General features: G+C 37.8%; 1 protein-coding gene across 1 annotated transcript; it reads right to left on the bottom strand.

Annotated features, from left to right (window-relative positions):
* Nucleotides 1–409: 409 nt before the first annotated feature.
* On the bottom strand, nt 410–7,403 carry CENPW (centromere protein W). The gene is made up of 3 exons (XM_061990784.1): nt 7,252–7,403; nt 2,260–2,373; nt 410–584 (listed from the first exon to the last, which is right to left on the bottom strand). The coding sequence occupies exons 1-3, from the start codon at nt 7,339–7,341 to the stop codon at nt 558–560; spliced, it is 231 nt and encodes a 76-aa protein (XP_061846768.1). The 5' UTR covers nt 7,342–7,403; the 3' UTR covers nt 410–557.
* Nucleotides 7,404–12,594: the final 5,191 nt, after the last annotated feature.

Below are 12,594 nucleotides of genomic sequence, written 5' to 3'. Positions count from 1 at the left end.
CAGTTCCGAGAATTATTTTTAAAATACTAAATATGTATTCTTTCCCCAGAACACAGAAGTTTTAGCCTCCTTTCCAAGTAATTTAAAAAAATAAGACATTATAAATACATTGAAACCAAGACATTTAATACACTAGTTTCTACAGTAATTGTTTTGAAAGCCAAAATTTTGTTTAGCTAGTAAATCTGCTTTGAAATGCATAATCTACAATGCCTTTATAGTGAAACCTACATTTTTATTTCTGTTCTCCTTTAGAAGTTTCCTAATTCTAATATTAAATGACACAGCGTACCTCAATAGTGACTATGGTAAAGGCATTCCTCAATTATTAAGGAAGAAATTAGGTACACCAAGTGACAGATTTAAAAATTATTTATTAAGTGTATCTAAACATACATTGTAAGATTCTTAATTTTTTTTAACAGTAAGATACTCAGAGTCAGGAGACAGACATCGATAAGACTAAATACTTCCACAAGTGCAAAAGCTGGCTCACAGGATCTCACTTTAGTAAGAATGCTGAGAAAAACATGCTTTGAAATTCCAGTGGTCTGTTTTTAGCCTTTGCTTTTCTTTAAAATAACCTGCAAAAAGAAGAAAAGTATATTTATCACTGCTTTTCTCACTAAAATCCAGGCAGCACTAAGAGATCCAAAATATTAGGCTACTCAGATCAAAGGTTCACCTATCCAAACAATCTGTTTCATCTAATAGTAGTCACCAAGGGCACAAGTCTAAGGAAAAGGTTAGAAATTAAATAAAACATACAGAAAAATGTCATAAGATAAAGTATTTTTAAAAATAAGAACATTCATAACTAAGTATTCTTTAAAATAAAAGGCTTATTTTAGAAATGAACACTGAGAAATGGCAATAGGGTTCTCAAGCCCTCAGCAAATTCTTTGAAGTTCTTAACCCATCAGGCCTAGACAGAATGAAAAAAATCCTCAAGATTTGCAACTATATAGCTACTATGCTCAATTCTTCTTTGCAATGCTTTATTTCTTTCTATATCAAGAGTGCCTAGACCCTTGGAAGGACATTTTTTGGTTTGGAGTTTAAGCTGAAAAATAATGAACTTCAAAGCCCAAGTGGGACCATTTAAGTGTTAACATTATTAAAGTACAGAGTTTTCCTTTCTTCTCATCTTAAAAAAAATAAATAAATGGAGCACAAAAATGTTCAAATAATGTTAAGATTGCATTTAAAAAGAAATTACAAACGCATAAGATTCCAACTGTAACATTCCCTTGGCTACCCTACACATCCTGTATATATTTCTGTTACTATAGTAGTATGAAACTAAACATTTCACCAGAGGAGAAAAAAAAATACTGAAGATAAACAGAAGCCACAGGACCCAAAAAATCAGATAACACTAAGTTTTGTTCTTCCAATTTGTCCAGCTGTAGTAGGTAGCTGAACAGCTAACAAACTAAAGAGACTTGAGTTCCTTCATGAAACCTATGTAAAGCAGATATCCCAGGTAAGTGTATTGAGCTAGAGGACAAAGGGGTTTCAGTCATACTTTGATACTACTCCAGTCCTTGCTAGAGAGGAAGCTGCAAAACACCTTCCTCTTTCCCCTCATTTAAACTTTCTATGCTCCATAATGTAGAGGATTCCTCTTTCACAGATATTCATACAATTTTTGTTATGCTGAACTAACCATACAGCAATCCACAGTTTAATCCTCTGTTAGTCCTTCCCTTGCTGAAAACATTACACAAAGTATCTGTTTTTTTAAGCACACAATGCTGCAACAATCCACTTCTAACATCTTACAGAATAAGCAGGTAAGAACTGAAGCTGTAAGCAACATGACTAAACCTCTTTGAACTATTTCTTATTTGTTCTCTAAAGCTTCACTTGTATTACTCATGACAGAACACCTTCTTGATATATTATCATCTGAAATACAGATTCTCCAGCTTTGGATTTTGCTCCTATTCCCTGGGCTTTCAGCCCATAGATGCTTGCTGGTAGACTACTGTGTAAACTAACCTATGTATTGAAACTATGAATTTAAACACAGAATAATCAAGAAAAATAGGGCTATATTTAACAGGGTAAAGAGAGTTAATTTGATGTCTTGGTAACACTGACACTGACCAACAGTGGATTAAAGAATATTATGTTTTTGCAGGTTTTGGACTATAAATAAAAACATACCAACACTAACAGAGAAAATGTTTGTATACACTATCATATACAGTTTACATTAAATAAGAAAGAAAAATACTAAAAATGCTTTATTACCTTTGCTGCAGCTATAGCATGCTCAGGTTTAATTATTTTGCTTTTGCTCTCAAAAGCATTTGTCCTGGCTTCTTCTGCTAGTCGATGGAGAAATAGTAAGAAGCTCAAATGGACCTTCAAGAGAGGGAAGAAAAAAATAAATAAATCAAGGATTCAAACTGTTTAAGCAAGTTTGAGGGTTTTTAGAGATTCATTGTTTGAGACTGACAAATCACACCTTAGACTGCTTATAGATTTCTCAAAAGTATTCTCAGGAAAACAACATAACACTCATATCAAGTCAGAATGAATTCCCTGGACATTCCTTACTGCAAGACTCCAGTAAATATAGTTTAAATTTAGTATACATAAATCGTTAGTGATCTAGAAATTATACAAACAACTGACCTAAAAGAAATAAAATCTGATTTTTATTGGGATTTTTTTTATAATAAAATCTAAATCACAGAAAAAGGAGTCCTTTGGCTTACTAATAAATATAATCGGCTTTCAAAAACTACATCTTTTCATGAACAGCAAATTCATCCCTTCCCTATCACCAAATGGATCGCAGACAAGTTCAAGGACTTCTGTTCCTTTCCAGTGCGCAAAGGAGCATTGACATTAATTTCTCCAGAATCATTTATTCTACCTTTCTATAAGAAAAGAACTAGTAGGGCAGTATTCTGTACAATACTGCTAGTGCTGTACTGCCAGTGCAGAGCTAGCAAAAATTTTAGCAGCAGACAAGAAACTGCTCGAACTTGAACTAAAAACAGACAGCCAGAAGCACCTCTGTGTAATAAGTGATGCATAATACAAGCCTCTAGCATTATAAAGACATTATGTGAATTGTTTCTACTGTCCAACCTGAAAATTGGTAACTGCATATTTTGCAAATTAGATTTTCAAATTATATTCTCAACACAAAGCACAGGAAAATACCTTTTCAATTAAGAGCTCAGACAAATATTACTGAAATATATGAAAAGGTGATATACTTATTCTGCTCTACTTGATCTGGAAAGCCTAGAAAGACAAAACGAGGAAAGTGAGAAACTAGAGTTCATAGGAAATACTTCGGCAGGGGGTTTGCAGCACAAAGAACCTGTTAGAAGACAGGCATTTCAGTGTTCATATGACAACCAACTTAGGGGTTTTTTTGAATCTTCTAAACTAAATGAAGCCAGCATGCAATACATAAATTTACATAACATTTGGCATCACATGGAAGCATCTGCTACACAAAAATCAGATTTTTTTTTTTCAGATTTATTTAGCAGAATATCAAAACCATTTTTAAACTAGTCTACAGTTACTCACACAAAAATAACCTCAGATGGAATCAAGCAGTGACACTAAAAGAGTGTTCAACATTAGAACTCTCATTATTAGACTTATCAACATGGAGGTTAGATTTCTGGGAACAACCTAGGGAAGAAGAGAAAAGCGAAATAAAAGCTTCCATACTTGCAAGTCCACTTGCTGGGTCACCTAAAGTTAAAAAATGTTAAACTGCCTTTAAAAGTTGCATTTTCTCTTAGTACCTTTATTTTCTCACTTTTAACGTGAATTGTTGTATATGGAAAAGCTTCCTCTGAACACCTATAGATGTAAACATAGTCATATAACTAAAATCAGAACATTCCACAACACACCATGCATGTTAAGAAATATTCCAGATTATTCAATGCAATAGAGAAAGGCTAATGCAAGGCAGAATGACTGAATACCACGAATGGGACAGGTACTAATAAGTACCAAGTTATACCACTTTTGTTTAAAGTTATTACTTTACTACATATTATTGTCCCCCTGCACAAATCATTTTAATCTACTCATGAAAAGCACTTTACACAACAGAAAGTTTGTTTCCCTTAAAAGAAAGGTTGCAAGGCTTTAAAAACATAAGTAAACCTCACAACTCTGCTTGTAGAGCAACTTCCACACACCTGCTCGACAGAACAGAGGGGACAAGCTCTGAATTTTTCCTCTGCCACCATAACCTCAGAACAATTCTTTAGACTGATATTTTGCCTTCAGTGTACCCTTATTCACCATTCCATGCCAACAATGAATTTAAAAGGGGCTATTCAATACAAAGCTTTTTCTACAATGTAAATACAAACCTGCCCTTCTAGCATAAATCAGGCAGCTGAGGTACTCCTTTTCTTCTACAATTTCAAGCTGAAACAAAGTTTGCAGCTTTTTCATCTCCAACCACTGCCAGGGGGCTGGGGAGGCAGGACAGGAAATATCTGAATCAGTACTAAAATCTTTATTTTCAAAAAGGTAAATAATTGAGCTTTGTGCGCACTGGAAAAACCTTAAACACTATTCTTCACTCAAAGATATAACCACACTCCTCCAAAAAAATCCCTTTTTTTTGCAAAAGCTGTAGTTATACTTTACACAGAAAAAGATGTCATGCTTCGAAAACAGTTTTTGACAAAACTTCAAGTTCCAAAAAGACTCAATCAAAACAATCTGAAAAGTGAAGAAGAAATTCCATCCAGGTACTTCACAAGATTTTCTTAATTCTGGTACCTTTCAAACTTGTCAGTAATGATCACGTAAGAAGACATTGCTTTATCGGGGAAAAATAATCACCAAAGGTCAGGAAAACAACTTGACTAGGTCATAAGCCCAGTAGGCAGACCTCCTCACTGAAGTGGCTAAGTAAGTACCACAATAGATTCAAAAACAACTTATGTGTCATTCAGCAAGATAGCTTAAAATTGAAACAGACAAATGTCCTATTTCTCTCCAGAAGCCACTAGCATTCTGCTCAAAAGGTATATGGCTTCGTCTTGTTAAGACAGCTACTATATAAATTTCTAAAGTATGCAAATCTAATCACTCTTATAAGGATTATAGGGAATAACAGATAAACTTAAAAAACATACTTTCAAAAGTTACTTGCCTATCTATGGGACCCCATCTCCCCTTTTTTTTTCCCTTGTAAAACAAAGCAACACTCCATATGGGCTCATTATTTATTCATAGAAAAAATGCTAAAGGATCAATAGCCACATGCCTAGTTGAAGAACATCATAGACAATGACCACCCCTAGACATTCCTATTTAAAGGTAAAATAAAAAAGCCAAGCCTCCTAACATTGAAAGGCCATTTGATTTGAAATCACCAGAAGAGATAATCTAAGCTTCCACCACATCATTAAAATTCATTCCAATCTTATCCTTTGTGTTGAAACGAGTATTTGCATAGCCACATTTTAACCTAGATTAGATTGTTGTTTTTTATTATATGCAACTCAGTGATTGTCTTTGTAGCCAACAGAATATGAGCATCAGGATAAGGAAGACACAGAAATCAATTACCAAGATTTGGAGGATGTTCCCCTTTCCAGATAGCTACACTACCTTGAAGTCAAATTAACATGACCATAGAAACACAGATCAACTGTTACTAATGACCATCAAAAAAACTGATTATTAGTGATTGTGTACATTTGATTAGTACTCCATTCCACCAAGTAAGCTTTGAATAGGTAGCATGAGCAGCAAGGGGCCAGGCCCTTAGTCCATGAAATACTCCAAAGATAGCAAAAGTAGGAGGAAGAGATCATATTTTTATTAGACCAATTATAAAAATATGTACTGGCTACTTTCAAATGAAAATCCTCCCATGTGATTACCATATTAATTTATATTTACCTCATTATGTATTCTTTAAATTTTATAATTTACATTTAGCTTAATCTGTCCAGATACCAACCTACAAGATGCTACAAGACACCTTTTATACACATAAGAAACGGGGACTTACAAGTCAAGTCAGGGACTATACTAGTACACAGTATTGACTGATGCTGTGAGAATCACATGCATTTGAAAGTAAGAGGGCATGACAGTCAAGCAAGGCAGGCCTATTAATTCACTTGAAAGATTATTCTTTTTTTATGCAGAGATTTATTTTCTTTTACCAATATGGCAGCTACCACCACAAGCCCTCTTGAGGTCAGGTTTTGTTGCTATAGTCAAGTAATTTCTTGGCAAACGAAACACTTCCTATACCACAAATCCCTTACGGTAGCTCAGAAGGAAACCAGCTTTGTGGCCTCAGTTTTCAGAAACTCATTAGATATGGCTCTGTTATCCATACACCTTTATGGCAGGTGTTTTTCAACCACAAACAGGATCCCAACTCCTTACTCCTTGTTAGGTTACTAAGAAGACTTGTCATTCCTTACTTTTGGATAGACATTACTTAGATGGCCTTCTACAAAAATATGATCATCCAAGATACCTTAACAACTTAGAAACTCATTAATCGCAACTCAGAGAATTGACACCTGTATACCCAAACTGCTCTACATAAACAACAAACACATATCCCTATTTCTCAGGCCACCTCATCCAGCTCTTAGAACAGCAGTACACACATGTAATGTCATGGTATTTCTGCATCAGTATGTCCCTGAATCCCCAAACTCAGTCAGAAACCTACGATACAGTAACCACCAGCAAAGCAGAAAGCTGCAATCAGTACTTATTACTATTTTATTAGACTAACTAACCATCTATCCTCTTGCCTTCCCTCTACCTTCAGGTCTCTGCAGAAACACCACTAGCAGTAACCTGACATCCCCTAACACCCAGCAACTGCAAAGCACTCCAGTGTGCACAATCCATCGGTACACATCTTTCAAGCGATAAGACACTTAATAGACTACATGTCTCTTTAGACATTTAACGGCAACCAGAAGAGCAGCAGCTGCCCGCCATGGCCAAAAATACAACTGCTCCGGACTCTGCACTGCGAACCCAGGCTCGCCGGAGAGTCCTCGTGGAGTCGGAGGACTGAGCCCTGAAGCCCCTGGCGCCACCCGAGCGGCTGGGGACGGCAGTCGGCTGCCAGGGCCAGGCGCTGTCGCCAGCCTGTGCCCGAAGTGGTTCGGCTGGAGGCTGCCGAGGCCGGCGCGGAGGGGCGGTGCGGCCCGCACCCAGATCCAGGGCGTGTACTCGTTGCCCGCCCGTCTCCTTCCTCACCAGGAGGTCAGCGTTAGCCGCCAAGCGCAAATGCGGCTTGTGCTTCTTTATTATTTTCCGCAAAGTGCTGCGAGGCGCCCTGCGCTTCATCCTGCTCCTCCTGCTGCGAAGGCCGCCGCCGCCAAGGCCGAGGCCGTGCCCGGCGGTACGGCCGTTCGAATCCACCGCCCTGGCGCAGGCGCGCCCCCGGTGTGACGCACTTCCCAACGGCCGCGCGCGCAGGGCACCACCCCCGAGGAGCGCGGGAGTGCCGGGACTCCGCGCCAGGCGGGGAAGTGGCGCTTAAAGCCATTTCCATGGAAACCCCATGAAATCGCAGTAATTCAGGGAGAGGCGTGCGGCGCCTCTGCCCCGAGCGGCCGAGCCGCGGCCGAGAAAGCCGAGATAAAGAGGCATCGTCCTACCTGCAGTGGCGGCTCTGCGCCTCTTCGCACTGGCCTGGGCACTGCCAGTAGCCGCCCCCTAGTGCGCCGCGCTCCCGAGCCCCGCGGGAGCGGTGCGCGTGGCCCGAGCTCCCAGCCGCCGCTGCTAGGCCCGAGGTTTTCGCGGCCTAGAAACAGCGGTCGCCGCCTCGGCAGTCACAGTCCAGTCGCGGAGGTTGCGTACGCGGGATGAGAAGGCCCCCCCGCCCCCCCCCACCCCCCCCGAGCTGGGACTAGGTAGAGAAACAGGTCTTAGGTGGACGCTGTGGAAGCCCTTCTCATCGTGAAACTGTTTCCCTTGTTCGCCAACTGAGCCTTTGTTTTACCTCTGACAAGTTGCCTAAACGTCCACTTAGGCCTTTTTTTAATCAACAAAAAAGAAAGTGGACCTGGCAGTTCCCCCAGTGCCGTTACCTCACTTTTAACACCAGGCTGCTGCCACATGCAGCGGTTTCCCAAACCACAGGGAACATGGCACTGGTCAGACGCACCGGCACCGTGTTCCCTAAACAAACTTCAGGCTGAGACCTGTTGGGTTTAAGTTGTCAGTCATCACCCAAGTGTGACAAAATTTATTTGCTGCAGAAGTCGAGGGACTTGCAGAACACAATTGTTTCTCTCCTTTGTTGCCTCGTGTGACAGTAACACAGATGTGACACTAAATGGCCTGATGTGGGCAGACTGGCAGACCAGAAGCCTGGTAAGCACCATAAACCTATGCTAAAATGAGCCTAGAGTGATTTTTACGTGCTGCACAGGAATCCAGATAAAATAGTGTGTTAGTGCAAGTGTGGCATTGACTTAATTGTACACAGAAACACACACTTGTTCTGAAATCGGCCCCTGCTTTAAAGTGTCATCCTTTCTCCGTCATCTGTCCCTACGCTTCTATTTTGGCTGATGGATGCTGCTGACTGAAATACAGGTTTCCCCACAGAGGGGCCCCTGTAGCTTGGCATTCTCAGTGTATTTGGACTGTGTGTACTTAGTTGGAGAAGGGGTCAGGATTTCATACTGAGGTATGGAGTTTTTCAGCATATTTATGAGTTTTTTGTTTTCTTTGGCCTATGGGATGTTTGCAAATTTAGAAGTTAAATCAATAAACTAGATATATTTATTGTCTTAATACATTCAACATTATTAGCACCCAGATATGAATCAGTTTTATTAAAGTAGGTTCTTAAGTCTGCATGACTTGGTATTTTAGTTAATTTTGCGATATGGACAAAATGTAGTCCAAATAGAAGCCTGATATCTGACAACAGGAGAGAATGTAAGATTTTTCCAGTTCTTCCTATTCTGTCAGATATTTTGAAAATCATGCTTTGTTCTTTCTGCTTTGACTGTCACTTGCCATTAATCGTCAACAGTGATGCAGATCTTAAGATCAGAGACAACATTTTTTCTGTGACTGGATAAGCACACTAAAACATAGGGGCTTTTTCTCCTGTTTAATAATAATCACAGTTAATGTCTCAGCAGCACTGCTAGAAGTAAACATTTGTTTTTTCAATTAACTAAATTGCTATGACTTAGGAGCTGCATAGAATCATATACTGTAATGCTCGTAATATACACAAAGAAACTTGCATTGGGGTCAGCAATAATTCAGCACGTCAACAGATGCAAATCTACAGCTGGGATAAATCAGTAGCTCCACTGGACCTTACTTGAGCTGAGAATTGGGCCTTGCAGTCTCAGTCTGGGCGAAAAGGGTATGGACAGGCTTTTTACAAACTTTGAGTTGCAAAAGTACCTCCACTGTAGGTTTACCACTCTTAAAATACATCACAGAAATTTGAAATTGTGCAGCAATCTGCATAAGATCACAGCTACTGAGACACAGGACTAGTAACTGTATCTTTAATCGTGTGCTTGCTATATAGACAACAATTGAAAAATAATACTATTCTGTCTAATAATATTAGACTTTTGTTGGCTTTGATAGTTTTATATTTCTAGCAAACTGTTCCTTGTTTTTAGCCAGAGAAAACTATAAAGTGCTGTTTCAAATTACTAAATTACCAGATTTCCTTTTTTATTGTGTTGTGATAAATTTATGACATTAGTTACTGCAGGCAATTGATAACAGAGGCCCAATGTAAAGACATTAAATTATAGTTTCCAATTTAGTGAACAAGCGTGAACTTCAGTAGCTAAAATGTCTCCTTTAACACATATTTTAATCTCTTTGTCAGTAAATATTTCTGTATTACTTTATATAGATTAATTTTAATAGAAGAATATATTAGAACAAGATTGTTGTACATTATGCATTGAAATGGACAAAAACATATTTTAAAAGATAACTGAATTACCGAATTTCATTAAAATCACAGCTGTTTACGTGATCTGATTTGCATTAACATATGGATTAATGATTACATTACAGTGAATCACAGAAGCCTGCAAACTCACATTATGTTTTGCTTTTGAACATGCCTGTTTCTTTCTGAGAGAATCTGTAATTTTCTCTTATTATGCTGTTTTGAAGTATCATTTAAATAGCTAAAAGAATAATGCAAGAGAATAACACAAAATGTATTTTAGATTAATTCTTTAAAAGTTGAAATTCTTAAATTTGTCATGCTCATGCAGCTTTATAAAAGAGGCAATTCTGTACCTTACAGGCACATTTTCATATTTTGCCTCTTCAAAAGCTGGAAGAGTTTTGTTTCCATTTTCTACAAGCAGTTACCTTGTTTTCAAATAGTATTTCAAGAATTTTATATTTTTCACTTTATAACTGTTGCAGTTTTTAAGAATACATTAGTTCATTTTGTGAACTGGGTGCATTTTTTGGCTCCAGCTGCAGCACAGCATCGTCCCAGTTTTTCTAACAGTACTGAACTGTGGTTTAGAACTAAATACATCATCTGGTACCAATGATAAGAGCTAGGGAAATTCAACAATTAAAATACCACCATCCAGGTTCGATTTCATCAAGAAAATAAACAACCTTAGCATTTTTTTTTTAATAAAGGCAATTTTAGTGACATTCTTTTGTCACTTTTTCTTCCAGGTTATGTGGGTTTCTTGAAAACATTTCGATACATTTGAGTGACTAAAAGCAGCCAAGGTTGGGACCATCACTGCTGAGCTGCAAGCCCATAAACATTTTGTTCTCAATCTCTGTAAGGAAAGAAGTGAATTTAAAAACTAGTTTTATTCACTCCTCTAATACATTGTAACTTGAAACAGGGGTAATATTTAGAAATTAAATTGCAAAGCAGCATTTTCTTTCTGACCTGAAACTTTTACAAAACCACTTTCACTTGTTAATTTGTCTCTCCCAGCCTTTGGTAATTATTAGTTTAATTGTTTTCTTTCTGGATTTTATCTTCACACAGACTTCAGCAGCTCTTCATCACTCCATAATTTTAGAGTCAGCCTTCCCAAAGGACAATGAATAATTCATTTTAAATGTATGATAACTCAAAATTATTAATAGCATTTTATAGATTCTTGTTAAGCCAAAGGTCCCTCAGTTTCTTCTCTAGTCAGGTAGAGACCATTAAAAACTTTTTGGTGCTAATCCAGTTTCTGTGGTTGATGAAAGTCTTTGAAACTTATCCTGGTTGTGAATGTCAAAGCCTAAAATCTTTTGATGTTTTCCTCAGTGATGAAAAGATATCTCTAAAACAGAGCATAACAATTCAGCAAAAGTAAACTCTTCTATAGTGTAGTTGATAGGCTTGATCATAGTGGTTCGAGTACACAAGCTGACTCTCCTATTACATCTGTGTATTCTTTCTGTTGTATATAGGATAATTCAGGCATGGTTAAATGCTTTGTAGAGAAACAGGAAAAGAGAGAATACAAAGGAGCACACTGTATGTTTCCCTCTCCTCCATGGAACTTCGGCAAATCTCTTATTAGAAAAAGAAGGTAGAAATGGCAATTTTAACAAGAAACTTTTCTCTTATGGCTGTCACTATCCATATAACTGCAATAATTTAATTGCAATAGTAAATACTAGAAGCTGGAAGATGTGTTTGACATTTGCCTTCTCTTTGCATGAAGAAAAGAAAGAAGTCTCTAGGATCAATTATTTTCAAAATTACTTTTGCTATTGCTATTATTTAGCTCTGTTTATGTTTTCAGGCCCAGTGTTGAACAGTTAAAAATAAGAAAAGCAAAACACCGTCAATCATATTTGAAAATCAGACTATTTACTGATTTCAAGGTTTACAATTTAAGCTTCATGTTTATTTTTCAGGACACGCTGTCCATCAGCTCTCTGTATATCAAGCTGTGAAGAGCCTGCCTAGAGGCAGTTGACTTCCCCGGGCCAGACGTCCTCTGGCCTGTTGTAACTATTGGGGTTGCATTCATAAAAAAAGCAAAGGCATATAAATCACAGCTCAGCAGTCACTCTTCCCTTCAGAGATATTCATCGTGCACTTTACATGCCATCAACTAGAAGTGGATCACTTTCACTGCCTTTGAAGCAGTTTAGTGCACAATTGTGTTTATATACGTGTCCAATATTTTATTTAATTTTGTAAGAGAAAAGTCCTTATTTGACACATGTCCAATTAGATACATAAAGATGAATAAATAACACCAAAAAAAATAATTGTTTCAGATGCCCGCTTCGTCTTCATTCCTGTATCTTTACCATTACTTTTTAGATTTCTTTAAATTTTCCATTTTTCTCCTGTATCTACTACGCCTCTGTAATGCCAGTCACATTTCCTCCCCCAGACTTCAGAAGCAATAATGTTATCTTCTGTGGATGGCATGCTTTCCACAGCTATAAACAAGCCAGGGGAATCTTCTGATGCCTCTATTCTATCAGTTAATCCAGACCTGACAAGAAGACTACCTTATCTGAGAAACTTTCACAAACCTAAACAGTAATCTGACAAACACCTGTTTTCTTAAAAAAAAACCAAAAAAAAACCTATGCAAATGTATT

Source organism: Colius striatus, chromosome 2 (assembly GCF_028858725.1).
Source record: "Colius striatus isolate bColStr4 chromosome 2, bColStr4.1.hap1, whole genome shotgun sequence".
Classification (NCBI taxonomy): domain Eukaryota; kingdom Metazoa; phylum Chordata; class Aves; order Coliiformes; family Coliidae; genus Colius; species Colius striatus.
This window is presented reverse-complemented; position numbering and strand designations above follow the sequence as displayed.